Source organism: Armigeres subalbatus, chromosome 1 (genome assembly GCF_024139115.2).
Source record: "Armigeres subalbatus isolate Guangzhou_Male chromosome 1, GZ_Asu_2, whole genome shotgun sequence".
Classification (NCBI taxonomy): Eukaryota; Metazoa; Arthropoda; class Insecta; order Diptera; family Culicidae; genus Armigeres; species Armigeres subalbatus.
This window is the reverse complement of record NC_085139.1, coordinates 117967009-117979839: the sequence shown is the minus strand read 5'-3', so window position 1 is coordinate 117979839 and position 12831 is coordinate 117967009. Positions and strand designations below refer to the sequence as shown.

Here is a 12831-nt window from a genome sequence, read left to right as displayed (position 1 = left end):
AATTACAGCTGACCTGGCAATAACGGAGGAGCAACCGTGGGCGGTCAATCATGCTCATGCTCATGCATGCTCAGTGGCCGTCGGACGCATAAATGTCACATGGTACAAACGAGAAAAATGAGAAAAACGCATTTGAAGTTTCAAAATGCATTCAAAATGCTATTATCGCAAAATTTCGCTTTTTTATTGACTTTAACGCAATAAACTAATAGAAGAATATTCATATTCGTTGGGCCGAACTCAAACATTTCCAAAAACAACTATTTCTAGACCAACATTTGAAAAGGGCGTAACAGCCAAAATTTATTCTTTCTGATTCTTCGTCTACATATAAAGCTATATATGTGGACTAAGAATAAGAAGAAATAAATGTTGGCTGTTACGCCCTTTTCAAATGTTAGTCTAGATTTTTTCCACGTTTTTTCAATCAAAACCCGAATGTGACACTTATGCCGCAAAATTCACTGGCCAGGCGAAAAATGTACGCATATTTGTCACACCGTGTGCTGAAAGATAGTTGTTGTTAATTTGTTTTTACATTTCGCAAGCGACGATTGTATTTCTTTGGTGTGATATTTCGCTGTCGGTAGAAGTGGAACCGGAAATGGTATATTTAAATCAATACAGGCAATTTAGTGGCGCGGAATCGGAAGAGGACTTCCTCAGGTTCGATTTAAAAAATGACACAGGTGATCGTTTCCCGTTTGCGGAGCCCGGTCCCAGAGATTGACCAACCGATTCTTAGCGGTAGTGGCGTATAGTTCCCTTGCCCGGGACAAGGACGTGCACTACATCTTCAAAGTCCAAAGGAATCACAACTGTCTCATCTAGATAAACTTGACAAAGTGATACCAGGTGAAGCAGTTTTTTCTGTGGATTTGCAAAAAGTAAGTTCTCAATTATTTATAAGTTATGAACTTATTTTCTAGGTCATACGGGTTCCACGGTTGGATTGCTTCAAGAACATTATTTTCTTTTAAAGGCCTTAGCTGTTTTTTTTTCGAAGTTATTATGAAGTACGCTGACCTGAAGACAATTATCTTTTGGTTGGATAATTGTTGTTTGCAAAATAAGAACTGGAATTTATTCCATCACATTACCCTACAAATGAACAGTAATTAAATTCAGGTCGAGTGCATACTATTGGAGAATTTTGAATCAGAACATACGTTAATGGCCGCTGACTCTTTCAATGCGGCGTTTGATTCCAAAATGCGCCATGAACGTGTCGTCAGTTATGAAAACAAAACTTCATGTCTGTGGTTGGCAATGCAAAGAACAATGTTGACGTACTTGATATGCAAGCAACTGATTTCTTCAAGGCTCACCGTTTTGCAATATACGATAAACCACTGCAAGCCACGCCCGTACGTGGACTCCATGCAAAAAGTGGTGTTTGAAAAATGCCGTTATGAACTTGGATACGCATACAATATCAACAATAAAGATCTTAAATACTGCAAGTTGTTTTCCAAGGAGCAATTTAAGTTGGTTGGAAAGGATTCGTCCTTTTATGATACAAATGTATGTTGGCAAAATGCTCCTCAAGGAATTGAAGAAGAAAAGAAAACTTCTCTAATTAAAGTGGTTCAACCTGTTGTTACCGAAGAGGAAAAATCGTTTTTCATTGATCGACGAAGCAAGAAGCTTCTGATTAATCTTTGTACTTGTTTCATACTTTGAATAAATTCTATCGCCATAACTTTTTCTTCTATGGCTCTACATTCCAACTGGAACTTGGCCTGCTTTTCAACTTAAAATTCTATTAGCATTTCTTCAGTTATTATTTGAAAGCTTTCTTGTGTGGCAATTACAATGGATACACTATGCACAAGATGTCCAACCCGAAAATATCCTAGACTGGACCGAGAATCGAACTCGCCATCTCCGGATTGGCAATCCTACGCCTTTGCTCGCAAGGCTACTGGAGACCCTATCGCCATAACATGTTACAATAATTATGAGTTTTACAAAAAAAAAGGTTTACCAAAGGGTTCCTCTTTATCACTTTTTTACGGGCCTTGAATATTTTAATTATGTCACAGTTTCATATCGCCTTCTCTCAAGAGGCCTTTACGTTATACTTGGAGAGATTTTAGACAATATAATACCTCCCCTTTTCCATCATGGACAACCATCCATATAAATTCTGAAAGTATGGAAAGACCTTGCATACTTACCAGCCACCCTTCTAAACTATCCACGTGGATTGTAAATGACCCTAAAAGCATGGTATATTTTATGGACGGTCCTCAGGACAAATCACGCAGTGCTATGTGTCTTTTTGTGTGATTGCCATCTCTTTTTTTTAGTGTGACAAATATGCGTCCATTTATCCCGGTGTGACATGTATGCGTCCATTTGTTCGAATGTGACAAATTGACTTAAGATTTTTTTTCGAATTTTCTAGAATAAAACCTCTGTTTTGACAAAATATTTCAAAAATACGAATCAAATTATGACGTTATACATCAAAACCTCAAAAATGTTAAAATGTAACATGTGACATTTATGCGTCCAACGGGTGGTGGAATAAAGCAATGACATCAAATTGATTACTCGGTCCGAGTTAATACTACAGCCACAGAGGTATTTGATACCATAAAAAAACAACGAAAATTCTGATTTGATATGGAGTGCCAAAGAGCAACAGATGAGAAAAACCAGGTAAGGAGCCGCACACGCCAAAATAGAGAACGATATAAAGAACTAAGGGCAGCTGAGAAAAAAATCCACCAGTGTAAGAAACGGAGGTAAGACGAAAAAGTACTCTCGGAGGCAGAGGGAAGCTTTGCCAGATACGACGCACGGAAGTTCTACAAAACGATCAACAACATGCGAAAGCACCGGCGCCAGTCATGATCAATGACTGCTCTGGAAATCTGTTGACCGTCCAAGGAAACTGCTAGGAAAGAGCACTTTAAGTTATTGTTGAATGGATAATCGGGCAGAGAAGGCACAAACAGAATCAGGATTGAGGATGATGGAGAGTAATAGAGACAACAACGCTAGACGAAGTTAAAAAAGCAGCTAAAGAACGGTAAGTCCGCTAGGAAGGACGGAATCCTGACAGAGCTTCTAAAAGTCGGGAGTGATCAGCTAGATGAAAATATCCAAATGATTGAAATGATGTGACAGGGAGACAAAATGCCTTCTAGTTGGCTCCATGGTATCATATGTCATGTCCTATCTAAAAGAAAGGGCGCAGACATGATTGTGCAAACTATTAAGGTATAACACTCCTCAATACCGCCTACAAGCTACTCTCTCGAATTCCGATCGAGGACGATCAGGACGGTCGTCGGACGATCAATAACGGACCAGATGTTTACTCTACAACAAATCCTTGATAAACTCCGGGAATACAACTTGCGGACTAATCATCTGTTTGTGGATTTTAAGGCAGTGTACGTTCGACTCAGTAAAACGGAGCGAACTGTGGCATATAATGCTAGTTTTGGTTTTCCGGCAAAATATATCAGGCTGATTCGGGGACGCTGGATGGATCCAAATCGAGCTCAAGAATATCTGGTAAGACATCCCATTCGTTCGTAACGTTAGATTGGTTAAAGAAGGGTGATGCGCTCTCTAATCTCCTATTCAGCATCACTCTGGAAGGTGCAATACAAAGATCTGGTGTGCAAAGAAACGGAACCACCAACAAGTCTTACGTGCTCCTTGGTTTTGCGAATGACATCGACATCATTGGTATAGATCGCAGAGCAGTGGAATAAACTCCTGTGTTTTTGTGACGTTTTGGGGCTGTAAGAAGGAATTTCTATGGTTTGCGAAGCCAGCTAAAGTCAGTTTACAGACACGGACAAAAACTAGCCGCCCTGTACCATGAGGCATGGTCGATAAAATATGCAGACTACCCGAGCAGGAGTGACGACCTCGATAACAGAAATTGTTATGATTTAGCCTTGCATAAGAGGTAAAATACCAAAAACTTATATGCAGAATACTTGAGGCATACCATGCTTAGGTATTTCAATACCAAACGAATAATAATTGATTATGCATTTGGTATTTAAATTCAATTTAATAACTGAGTTTATTATGGCTTAAGTATTGTGGATGTTAGTTTTTGGTAGAATTCCTTTGGTATTTTACTTCTTATGCAGGGCTAGTTCATAACAGAGTATGAAATCAATAACAAAATTAAATATTCATTCATTTCATTTATTTAGTTAACATCTAAACAGATAACACTGAATCAACAATTTGACGCCACAATACACGGTTCGAGGCCGCATCTCTCCATCCTCGGATACGCCCCACGCTCGCCAAGTCGTTCTGCACCTGGTCTGCCCATCTCGCTCGCTGCGCTCCACGCCGTCTCGTACCTGCCGGATCGGAAGCGAACACCATCTTTGCAGGGTTGCTGTCCGGCATTCTTGCAACATGTCCTGCCCATCGTACCCTTCCGGCTTTAGCTACCTTCTGGATACTGGGTTCGCCGTAGAGTTGGGCGAGCTCATGGTTCATTCTTCGCCGCCACACACCGTCTTCTTGCACACCGCCAAAGATGGTCCTAAGCACCCGTCTCTCGAATACCTGAGTGCTTGCAAGTCCTCCTCGAGCATTGTCCATGTTTCATGTCCGTAGAGGACAACCGGTCTTATAAGCGTCTTGTACATGACACATTTGGTGCGGTGGCGAATCTTTTTCGACCGCAGTTTCTTCTGGAGCCCGTAGTAGGCCCGACTTCCACTGATGATGCGCCTTCGTATTTCACGGCTAACATTGTTGTCAGCCGTTAGCAAGGATCCGAGGTAGACGAATTCCTCGACCACCTCGAAGGTATCCCCGTCTATCGTAACACTGCTTCCCAGGCGGGCCCTGTCGCGCTCGGTTCCGCCCACAAGCATGTACTTTGTCTTTGACGCATTCACCACCAGTCCAACTTTTGTTGCTTCACGTTTCAGGCGGGTGTACAGTTCTGCCACCTTTGCAAATGTTCGGCCGACAATGTCCATGTCATCCGCGAAGCAAATAAATTGACTGGATCTATTGAAAATCGTACCCCGGCTGTTACACCCGGCTCTCCGCATGACACCTTCTAGCGCAATGTTGAACAACAGGCACGAAAGTCCATCACCTTGTCTTAGTCCCCGGTGCGATTCGAACGAACTGGAGTGTTCGCCCGAAATCGAGTTTTGCACACCATCCACCGTTGCTTTGATCAGTCTGGTAAGCTTCGCAGGGAAGCTGTTCTCGTCCATAATTTTCCATAGCTCTACGCGGTCTATACTGTCGTATGCCGCCTTGAAATCAACGAACAGATGGTGCGTTGGGACCTGGTATTCACGGCATTTTTGAAGGATTTGCCGTACAGTAAAGATCTGGTCCGTTGTCGAGCGGCCGTCAACGAAGCCGGCTTGATAACTTCCCACGAACTCGTTCACTAATGGTGACAGACGACGGAAGATGATCTGGGATATCACTTTGTAGGCGGCATTAAGGATGGTGATCGCTCGAAAGTTCTCACACTCCAGTTTGTCGCCTTTCTTGTAGATGGGGCATATAACCCCTTCCTTCCACTCCTCCGGTAGCTGTTCGGTTTCCCAGATTCTGACTATCAGTTTGTGCAGGCAAGTGGCCAGCTTTTCCGGGCCCATCTTGATGAGCTCAGCTCCGATACCATCCTTACCAGCTGCTTTATTGGTCTTTAGCTGTTGAATGGCATCCTTAACTTCCCTCAAGGTGGGGGCTGGTTGGCTTCCATCGTCCGCTGAACTGACGTTGTCATCTCCTCCGCTGCCTTGACTTTCACTGCCTGTACTCTCAGCGCCATTCAGATGTTCCTCGTAGTGCTGCTTCCACCTTTCGATCACCACACGTTCGTCCGTCAAGATGCTCCCATCCTTATCCCGGCACATTTCGGCTCGCGGCACGAAGCCTTTGCGGGATGCGTTGAGCTTCTGATAGAACTTGCGTGTATCTTGAGAACGGCACAGCTGTTCCATCTCCTCGCACTCCGCTTCTTCCAGGCGGCGTTTCTTCTCCTGAAAAAGGCGGATCTGCTGTCTCCGCTTCCGTCTATAACGTTCCACGTTCTGCCGGGTACCTTGCTGCAGCGCGACCGCCCGCGCTGCGTCCTTCTCCTCCAGAATCTGTCTGCACTCTTCGTCGAACCAATCGTTCCGTCGACTTCGACCCATATACCCGACGTTGTTCTCCGCTGCGTCGTTAATGGCTGCTTTGACTGTATTCCAGCAGTCCTCAAGAGGGGCCCCATCGAGCTCACCCTCTTCCGGCAACGCTGCCTCGAGATGCTGCGCGTATGCAGTGGCGACATCAGGTTGCTTCAGTCGCTCTAGGTCGTACCGCGGCGGTCGTCGATACCGAACATTGTTGATGACGGATAGTTTTGGACGCAGTTTAACCATCACCAGATAGTGGTCAGAGTCGATGTTAGCGCCACGATATGTCCTGACGTCGATAATGTCGGAGAAGTGCCGTCCATCAATCAGAACGTGGTCGATTTGTGATTCTGTCTGCAGTGGTGATCTCCAGGTGTACCGATACGGGAGGCTGTGTTGGAAGTAGGTGCTGCGAATGGCCATATTCTTGGAGGCGGCGAAATCAATTAGTCGTAGGCCGTTTTCGTTCGTCAGCCGGTGAGCGCTGAACTTTCCAATAGTCGGTCTAAACTCCTCCTCTTGGCCAACCTGAGCGTTCAAGTCTCCTATGACGATTTTGACGTCGTGGCTTGGGCAGCTGTCGTACTCACGTTCCAGCTGCGCGTAGAATGCGTCCTTATCATCATCAGTGCTTCCGGAGTGTGGGCTATGGACGTTGATTATGCTGAAGTTGAAGAACCGGCCTTTGATCCTCAACTTGCACATTCTTTCATTGATCGGCCACCACCCGATCACGCGCCTTTGCATATCGCCCATCACTATGAAAGCTGTTCCCAGCTCGTGTGTGTTGCCGCAGCTCTGGTAGATGGTATGATTACCTCTAAACGTTCGCACCATTGATCCCTTCCAACAAACCTCCTGCAGCGCTACGATGCCGAATCCACGGTCCTTGAGCACATCGGCGAGTATACGTGTGCTCCCGATGAAGTTGAGAGATTTGCAGTTCCACGAACCGAGTTTCCAATCGCTAGTCCCTTTTCGTCGCAGTGGTCTTCGCCGATGGTTCCGGTCCGTACTCTCTTGTTGATTGTTCGTTGCTTAAGATTTTTAAAGGCTGGCTTGCAGGGCCTGACACTAAACCCCCTAAATTTCCGGAGGACCATTCCTCCTTATTTCCGCTGGACCATGGTGCACAGTTTCACTTAGAGTCCCTCGCTGGCACTCGGACGATGATCAGCCGCCCCTAACATGGAGAACAGACGCTGTTGTGAGCCGATCCTGACATGGAGAACAGACGCTCAATAAGATTTGCACCTCCGGAGAGGAGCAAACCCCCCCTTCCCTGTCAGCATACGACCATAGTTCCCACCGGGGTTGGTTACCCGATCTTCCCTAAGGTTGCTCGTATCCCGGCCAGCACCGCGGGGAGGTAGGGATAGGAGTTGCTGGGTAAGAGGCTAAGGACCGCGAGATGGGGTCTATTTTATTCCTTCAGGTACGCGAAGTACCAATGGTACGCTTTACCCAGCATTTGCCGTGCCAAAATTAAATATTATTGAGCCAATTTCTCCTGCTCGGGTATTGATAATTTTATACAAGGGAAGGTTCAGCCGAGACAAAAATTCTACAAAGTGCAAAACATAATCGCTTGGCGAGGAAAAAAAGTTTCCATCCGTAGCAGAATTACAAGCGCGCTTCGGAGGAAGAAGCTACGCTGTCGAATGCTGCGGTTTCCGTCGCCATTCCACTGCATAGCGTTGGGACTTAAGTGATTGGAAATGCGCATCATTGAAAATAAATTGATTCTTTTCAAGACCACCATTCTATACAGAAGAAAGCTGATCCGAGAAGAAATGTCTTCTAAGTACAAGACACAATCGCTTGGCGACGGCAGAAAGATCAATCGCAACAATGGCTTAACATTGCCAAACGACTATCTTGCGGTCTTGTCTTGCACAAAACCATTCTGATTTTTCCATGACAAATTACATGCCAAAGCTACAATATAAAATGATTAATAAAGCAATTAACTTTTCTCACTGCTCGTATTATCGCACTTCATATTATTTCTCTTGTTAGTTAGTTTATTTATTAGGCTCAATTGTTTAACAAAAACTCTACCGAGCCGAAAACATTAGAATAGAATTAATATGACAAATTAATCCGAAGAAATATAAGTTTCTCTGCGAGATGTCTTCTTTGGTGAATAACGGTCTATCGATTCAACCGTAATTGAATGTTCCTGTCGTACACCCGTCGATTGCTCTAGTTTATTTTTTCCCTCTTCCTCTTTCATCTTCCTGTGGAAATCCGTGTAGTCTATTATTGCCTTCTACGTAAGCACTTATTGGGGAGAGGGGGGTTTGACATTTTTTTACGTTCCATATAAATAAAAATTGATTTGTATGGGAAAAAAACTTACAGGAAGGGATGGGGGCTTGAAAAACCAAGAAAATTGCTTACGTAATTAGTGTACGGCCCCTTATCGCGTTCTACCATCTAGTAGGGTATTTCGAATGTTTTCATTCGTTCCGTTGAGCCGCTGTCCAATTTCCAATTCCACTATAATGCTGTCCAATGAGAGCTTGAAGTAGCTCGAAGTTTCTCCCTGTCCTGCTCATGCCGATTTGTTGACAAAAAAGAACGAGCAGGACGGGAACAACTTCGAGCTACTTCGAGCTGCTCATAGGACAGCACTTATATCTTCATCTGGCACTTCAATGATGCCATTCTCCGTTGCTTTCGCCGATGTTTATCCGGATGCTGCTTTGAAGCCAATAACGACCTCGGAGTATGATTTCCGCTGTCCTATTTACGTGTTCGTACCGGCTGCTTGGTCCTTCTGCTGATTTCATTTTTTCTTTTGTGGACACGCAACCTTTCGATGTCCTTCTGACTAACACACGAAGCATTTTTTTCGTAGATTGTACAACACATTTCCTCTCCAATTCGACACTTCAAAAAACGTCAAAGTCAGTTAAAAACATGTATGTATTATAAATTGCTACCGGCAACCGTCATATTAACTTCCACTGAAATCCCGCTGGAATCCAGCTTTCCGCTAGCGGAAATGGCCGCCAGCTTACCTCTGATTTGACGTTTGTGGAGGTCAACTATGTACACCCACCTTTCCGATCATTTTGATCTATGTGGTAAATAAAAGGCGTAAATTCACTGCATCAGCTCCTTTTTATTTACCACATTGTTCAGAATGTTCGGAACGGCAAGTGCAATTGTCCTCCACAAACGTCAAATCAGAGACTAAGCCACAGGCAAGCTGGCCATTTACCGCTTGCAGAAAACTGGATAGTGATATTTTTACGGTTCCTTATTCTTCCTCAACGACTTCTGCATTGCATCCATTGAAACGAATTTTACAAACAGCGACCGATCCATTGCTGTTTTATATACCGTTTCCACGAGAGACACATCGGTATCCAAATGTCGCACAAACCCATGACGGCCGGGAAGCGATAGGTGGAGAACAAAATTGGACGTTGTTGATTATCATTTCGCACGTTCTGATCAACCGCAGTGAAGGGAAACGTACGAACGAGAACGAATGAAACAAAGGCGAGAAACAATGCAGCCTGGTAACGTGTTAAACTTTTACCGAGGGAGGTTGCTAAAAATCAGCGAATAATTTGCCGAAACCCAGCTAACAACCTCATTTTTTTGAGGAATTATTATCTGAGGCACAAGGACCATTACAGTTTAATAATTAACTAAACTACTATAGATATGTAATTTACCTTGCTTTGATAATGCATCTCGATGAAGTTAGCCATTTTTGAATCATCCGACATGCTGCTGTCCAGAATCAATCTGCCTTTCTCGTCCAAGGTTCTTGTTTTCGATTTCTCAAACACACCTGCGTCGGGTTGTTCTTTTACCATAGCAGACACCAGCTTCTCACACACTACAATCTTGTTTGTCGAGCTGAGCAAAGTCGGTAAATTGGTCTCCAGATGTACCCCTTGACTGGTATCGTGAGGACAAAACAGTGGATTGTTCAAATCGAATGTCGACTGCATTTTGTGACGAGTATCTTTCTGGTGTTCGATAACTGATGTAACCGTTTTGTTCAGGGATATTTCTCTCGCTTTTAGGATGATTTGATGAATAGTGTGCAAATGCTGTCGCACCAGCGAAGGCACCGGTGTACAACAAGCAATGATGCCTTGCATCTCACGCGGTAGCTTGGAGGCAATGTCCAGTGCCATGTGCTGAGGTAATACGTAGCCGGGTGACTCGTCTTCCTGCCGAGCAATTTTGTCTCTCCAGTAGAGAATCTCCCGGAAGGCATACATTTGACGTTGATCGAATACGTGCTTCGACCTGCGGTAGATGTTCATAATGGCATCCTCGTTAATTCGCGGTTTGACGTAACGTTGCTTGCACATGTAGGTAGACTTGTTGTATACGGTTGGTAGGAAACTCTCTCCCTTATTGATCAGCTCGTTCCGCATGCGATCGTAGATGTACAACAAATAGTGAGTATCCTTTCGTGCGTACTCGATGAAATTGGCCGGAATTGGTCGAATACGCCAATCTGCCAGTTGATATGCCTTGTCTGTTTCGATGTTGCAGTAATGTTTCAGCAGAAACTGTAAACCAATTCTTGAGAACTCTAATACCTGAAATAAAAAAATAAGATGGGAATTAAAATAATTGAAGCAAACTAAAAACCAAAATGCAAGCAACAATGATGGTTAAACCACGCAAACCATGAGCTCACCTTTGCAGCTTCACCTGTATCGAACATGTTCACAATATATAATGATAAATCTCGCTGCAGCCATTCGATATCGCTCGTCGAACCATGCAGCACTTTGACCACTTTGGGATTCGTGAATACCTCATTCAGTACGTGTAGCTCTTCCCGCAGACTCAATGTATCGATGATATAGTCTTTGCTTCTCGTCGAGATTTGCATCAGACAAGTGAAGCCTTGGTACGTGCGATACGAATGATGTTCCAAATCTATGGCGAGTTCCTTTGCCGCTTTTAGCTCCTTCAACAGATTGGGTAGCTGATTTTCCCTGTCGATTATTTCCAACGGGGTCTTTTCAAGCTCCAGCGGTTCCTGAGGTTTTACTGGCTTCAATGCTTCCTTGGTGGGTTCGAATCTATCCAATTCATACTCATACGGATGCAAATAGCTGTCAATGTTCCCAGCTTCATCGTACTCTGGTAGTACTGCCAGTGGTTTCAATGAATTAGGCTTTTCCTTAATCTTAGGCACAAACGGATTGAGTGCAGAGTTATCGACGGGTACTTTGAAATTCGCTTGCGGTCTTTGTATATTGGTGCCTGTGACCAAAGTAGCCTTAACCATGGCAGCAGCTGCACTCGAAGTCTTATTGGTGTTGTTCCAACTACCACTGAGACGCTGTCGAGGTTCCGAAGGGAGCTGTATTTCACTCTGTACCAGGACCGTTTCATGTTTCTTCTTTATACCGGCCACCTCATCCAGATTGGAATTGATTCGCTCCAACATGGTGTCGTTGAATTCCTGTAGAAGCTCGAATTTTTCTTCCCGATCACGCACCACAATGTTGCCCTTGATCTCCTGCAACTTTAGGACGTCGGAGATCATATGGAGGACCTTATTGGCTTGTGTGTCCATAATTCGAACAAAGGAGGGATGGGTATCATACAGATCTCGGGAGTTTCCTGATGGCAGAGCCAGTACCGACTTCATAGCGCCTAAAAGCATTTTCTGACCACCCTGTGGATTAGATTGGATGTTTTGTTAGTCTAAAGTCAAATCAGAATTCAGTTAAATGTAGCTTCTGAGCTCCAAGCGGTCTTGAATTGGCGTTGAAATCTAAATTCAGAAATGGATCAATGGATATGCTAATTAGAAAAAAAAATCTACAACGCGATAAAAGAAAAACTTTCCGAACATTTTTTTATTCGAAAAAAAAATTTCTTCTGAAAATGTTGTCTTTGGGGGGTGTTTTATGTCCAAAACCACCCCCGTGGCTACGCCACTGCCTCTCCGCGTCCTTAAGGAATCATGGAATTTTTAATTGAATATTGAGTACCTGTAATCGCATATCTGTCCCATATGAATAGAAAGCCCCAGCAAAGATGGGACACATATACGCTTAAAAGCAGTTGAAGACTTGCGGACCTATCCATTCCAAGTCAAACTATGGGGAGGCCTATTAAATTTTAGTTTTGTCTGATGTGACGAATGTGCGAAACGCCCATCTGCATTAGGTCACTGGTTTGGAAATGGATATACCTACGCGGGAAGCGCATTTGGCATAGATTTGGTCCTAAAAACGTTAGATTATCCAAGGATATCAGTGTGCTATGGTCCCAATAAATTAAAAAATAATTTAAAACAGAAGCTTAGCTCTACGTTATTAGCACTGTTTTTAGTACCTCTATCATATAGATTTGCTGAAGATAAAGTTGGATACTCGTGGGTATACATTTTTACTTACATCTGTGTAACTTCTTATGGGACTAGCATCAATTGGGGGCACTGGACGAGAGCCCGTCGCTTCCGGGGTTGATGGAGCTGATCTTGACCCGCCGGAGACTTTCGCCGATGCAGTCCGTTTTTGCGAGTTACTCATTTTTGTCTGCCGGTTTAAAGGACGACCGATCCACCGAAATTGACAAATTTCACTTTTTTTTGCGAATTAATTTTCAACGTGAGCAAATCGTAAACGATAAACAAAAGCACACTGCGAAGTTCCGCGAAAATGACATTTCAATTTTGTCGACC

General features: G+C 43.9%; 1 protein-coding gene across 1 annotated transcript in view; it reads right to left on the bottom strand.

The window, feature by feature from the left end:
* LOC134205023 (exosome complex component 10) overlaps positions 1 to 12831 on the bottom strand; it is a 22650-nt gene extending 9819 nt beyond the window's left edge. The window contains exons 1-3 of the mRNA XM_062679882.1: positions 12545 to 12831; positions 10825 to 11817; positions 9839 to 10723 (exon numbers count right to left, since the gene is read on the bottom strand). Coding sequence (XP_062535866.1) covers positions 9839 to 10723; positions 10825 to 11817; positions 12545 to 12679 — 2013 coding nt within the window. The 5' untranslated portion in view covers positions 12680 to 12831. The remainder of the gene's footprint in view (positions 1 to 9838; positions 10724 to 10824; positions 11818 to 12544) is intronic.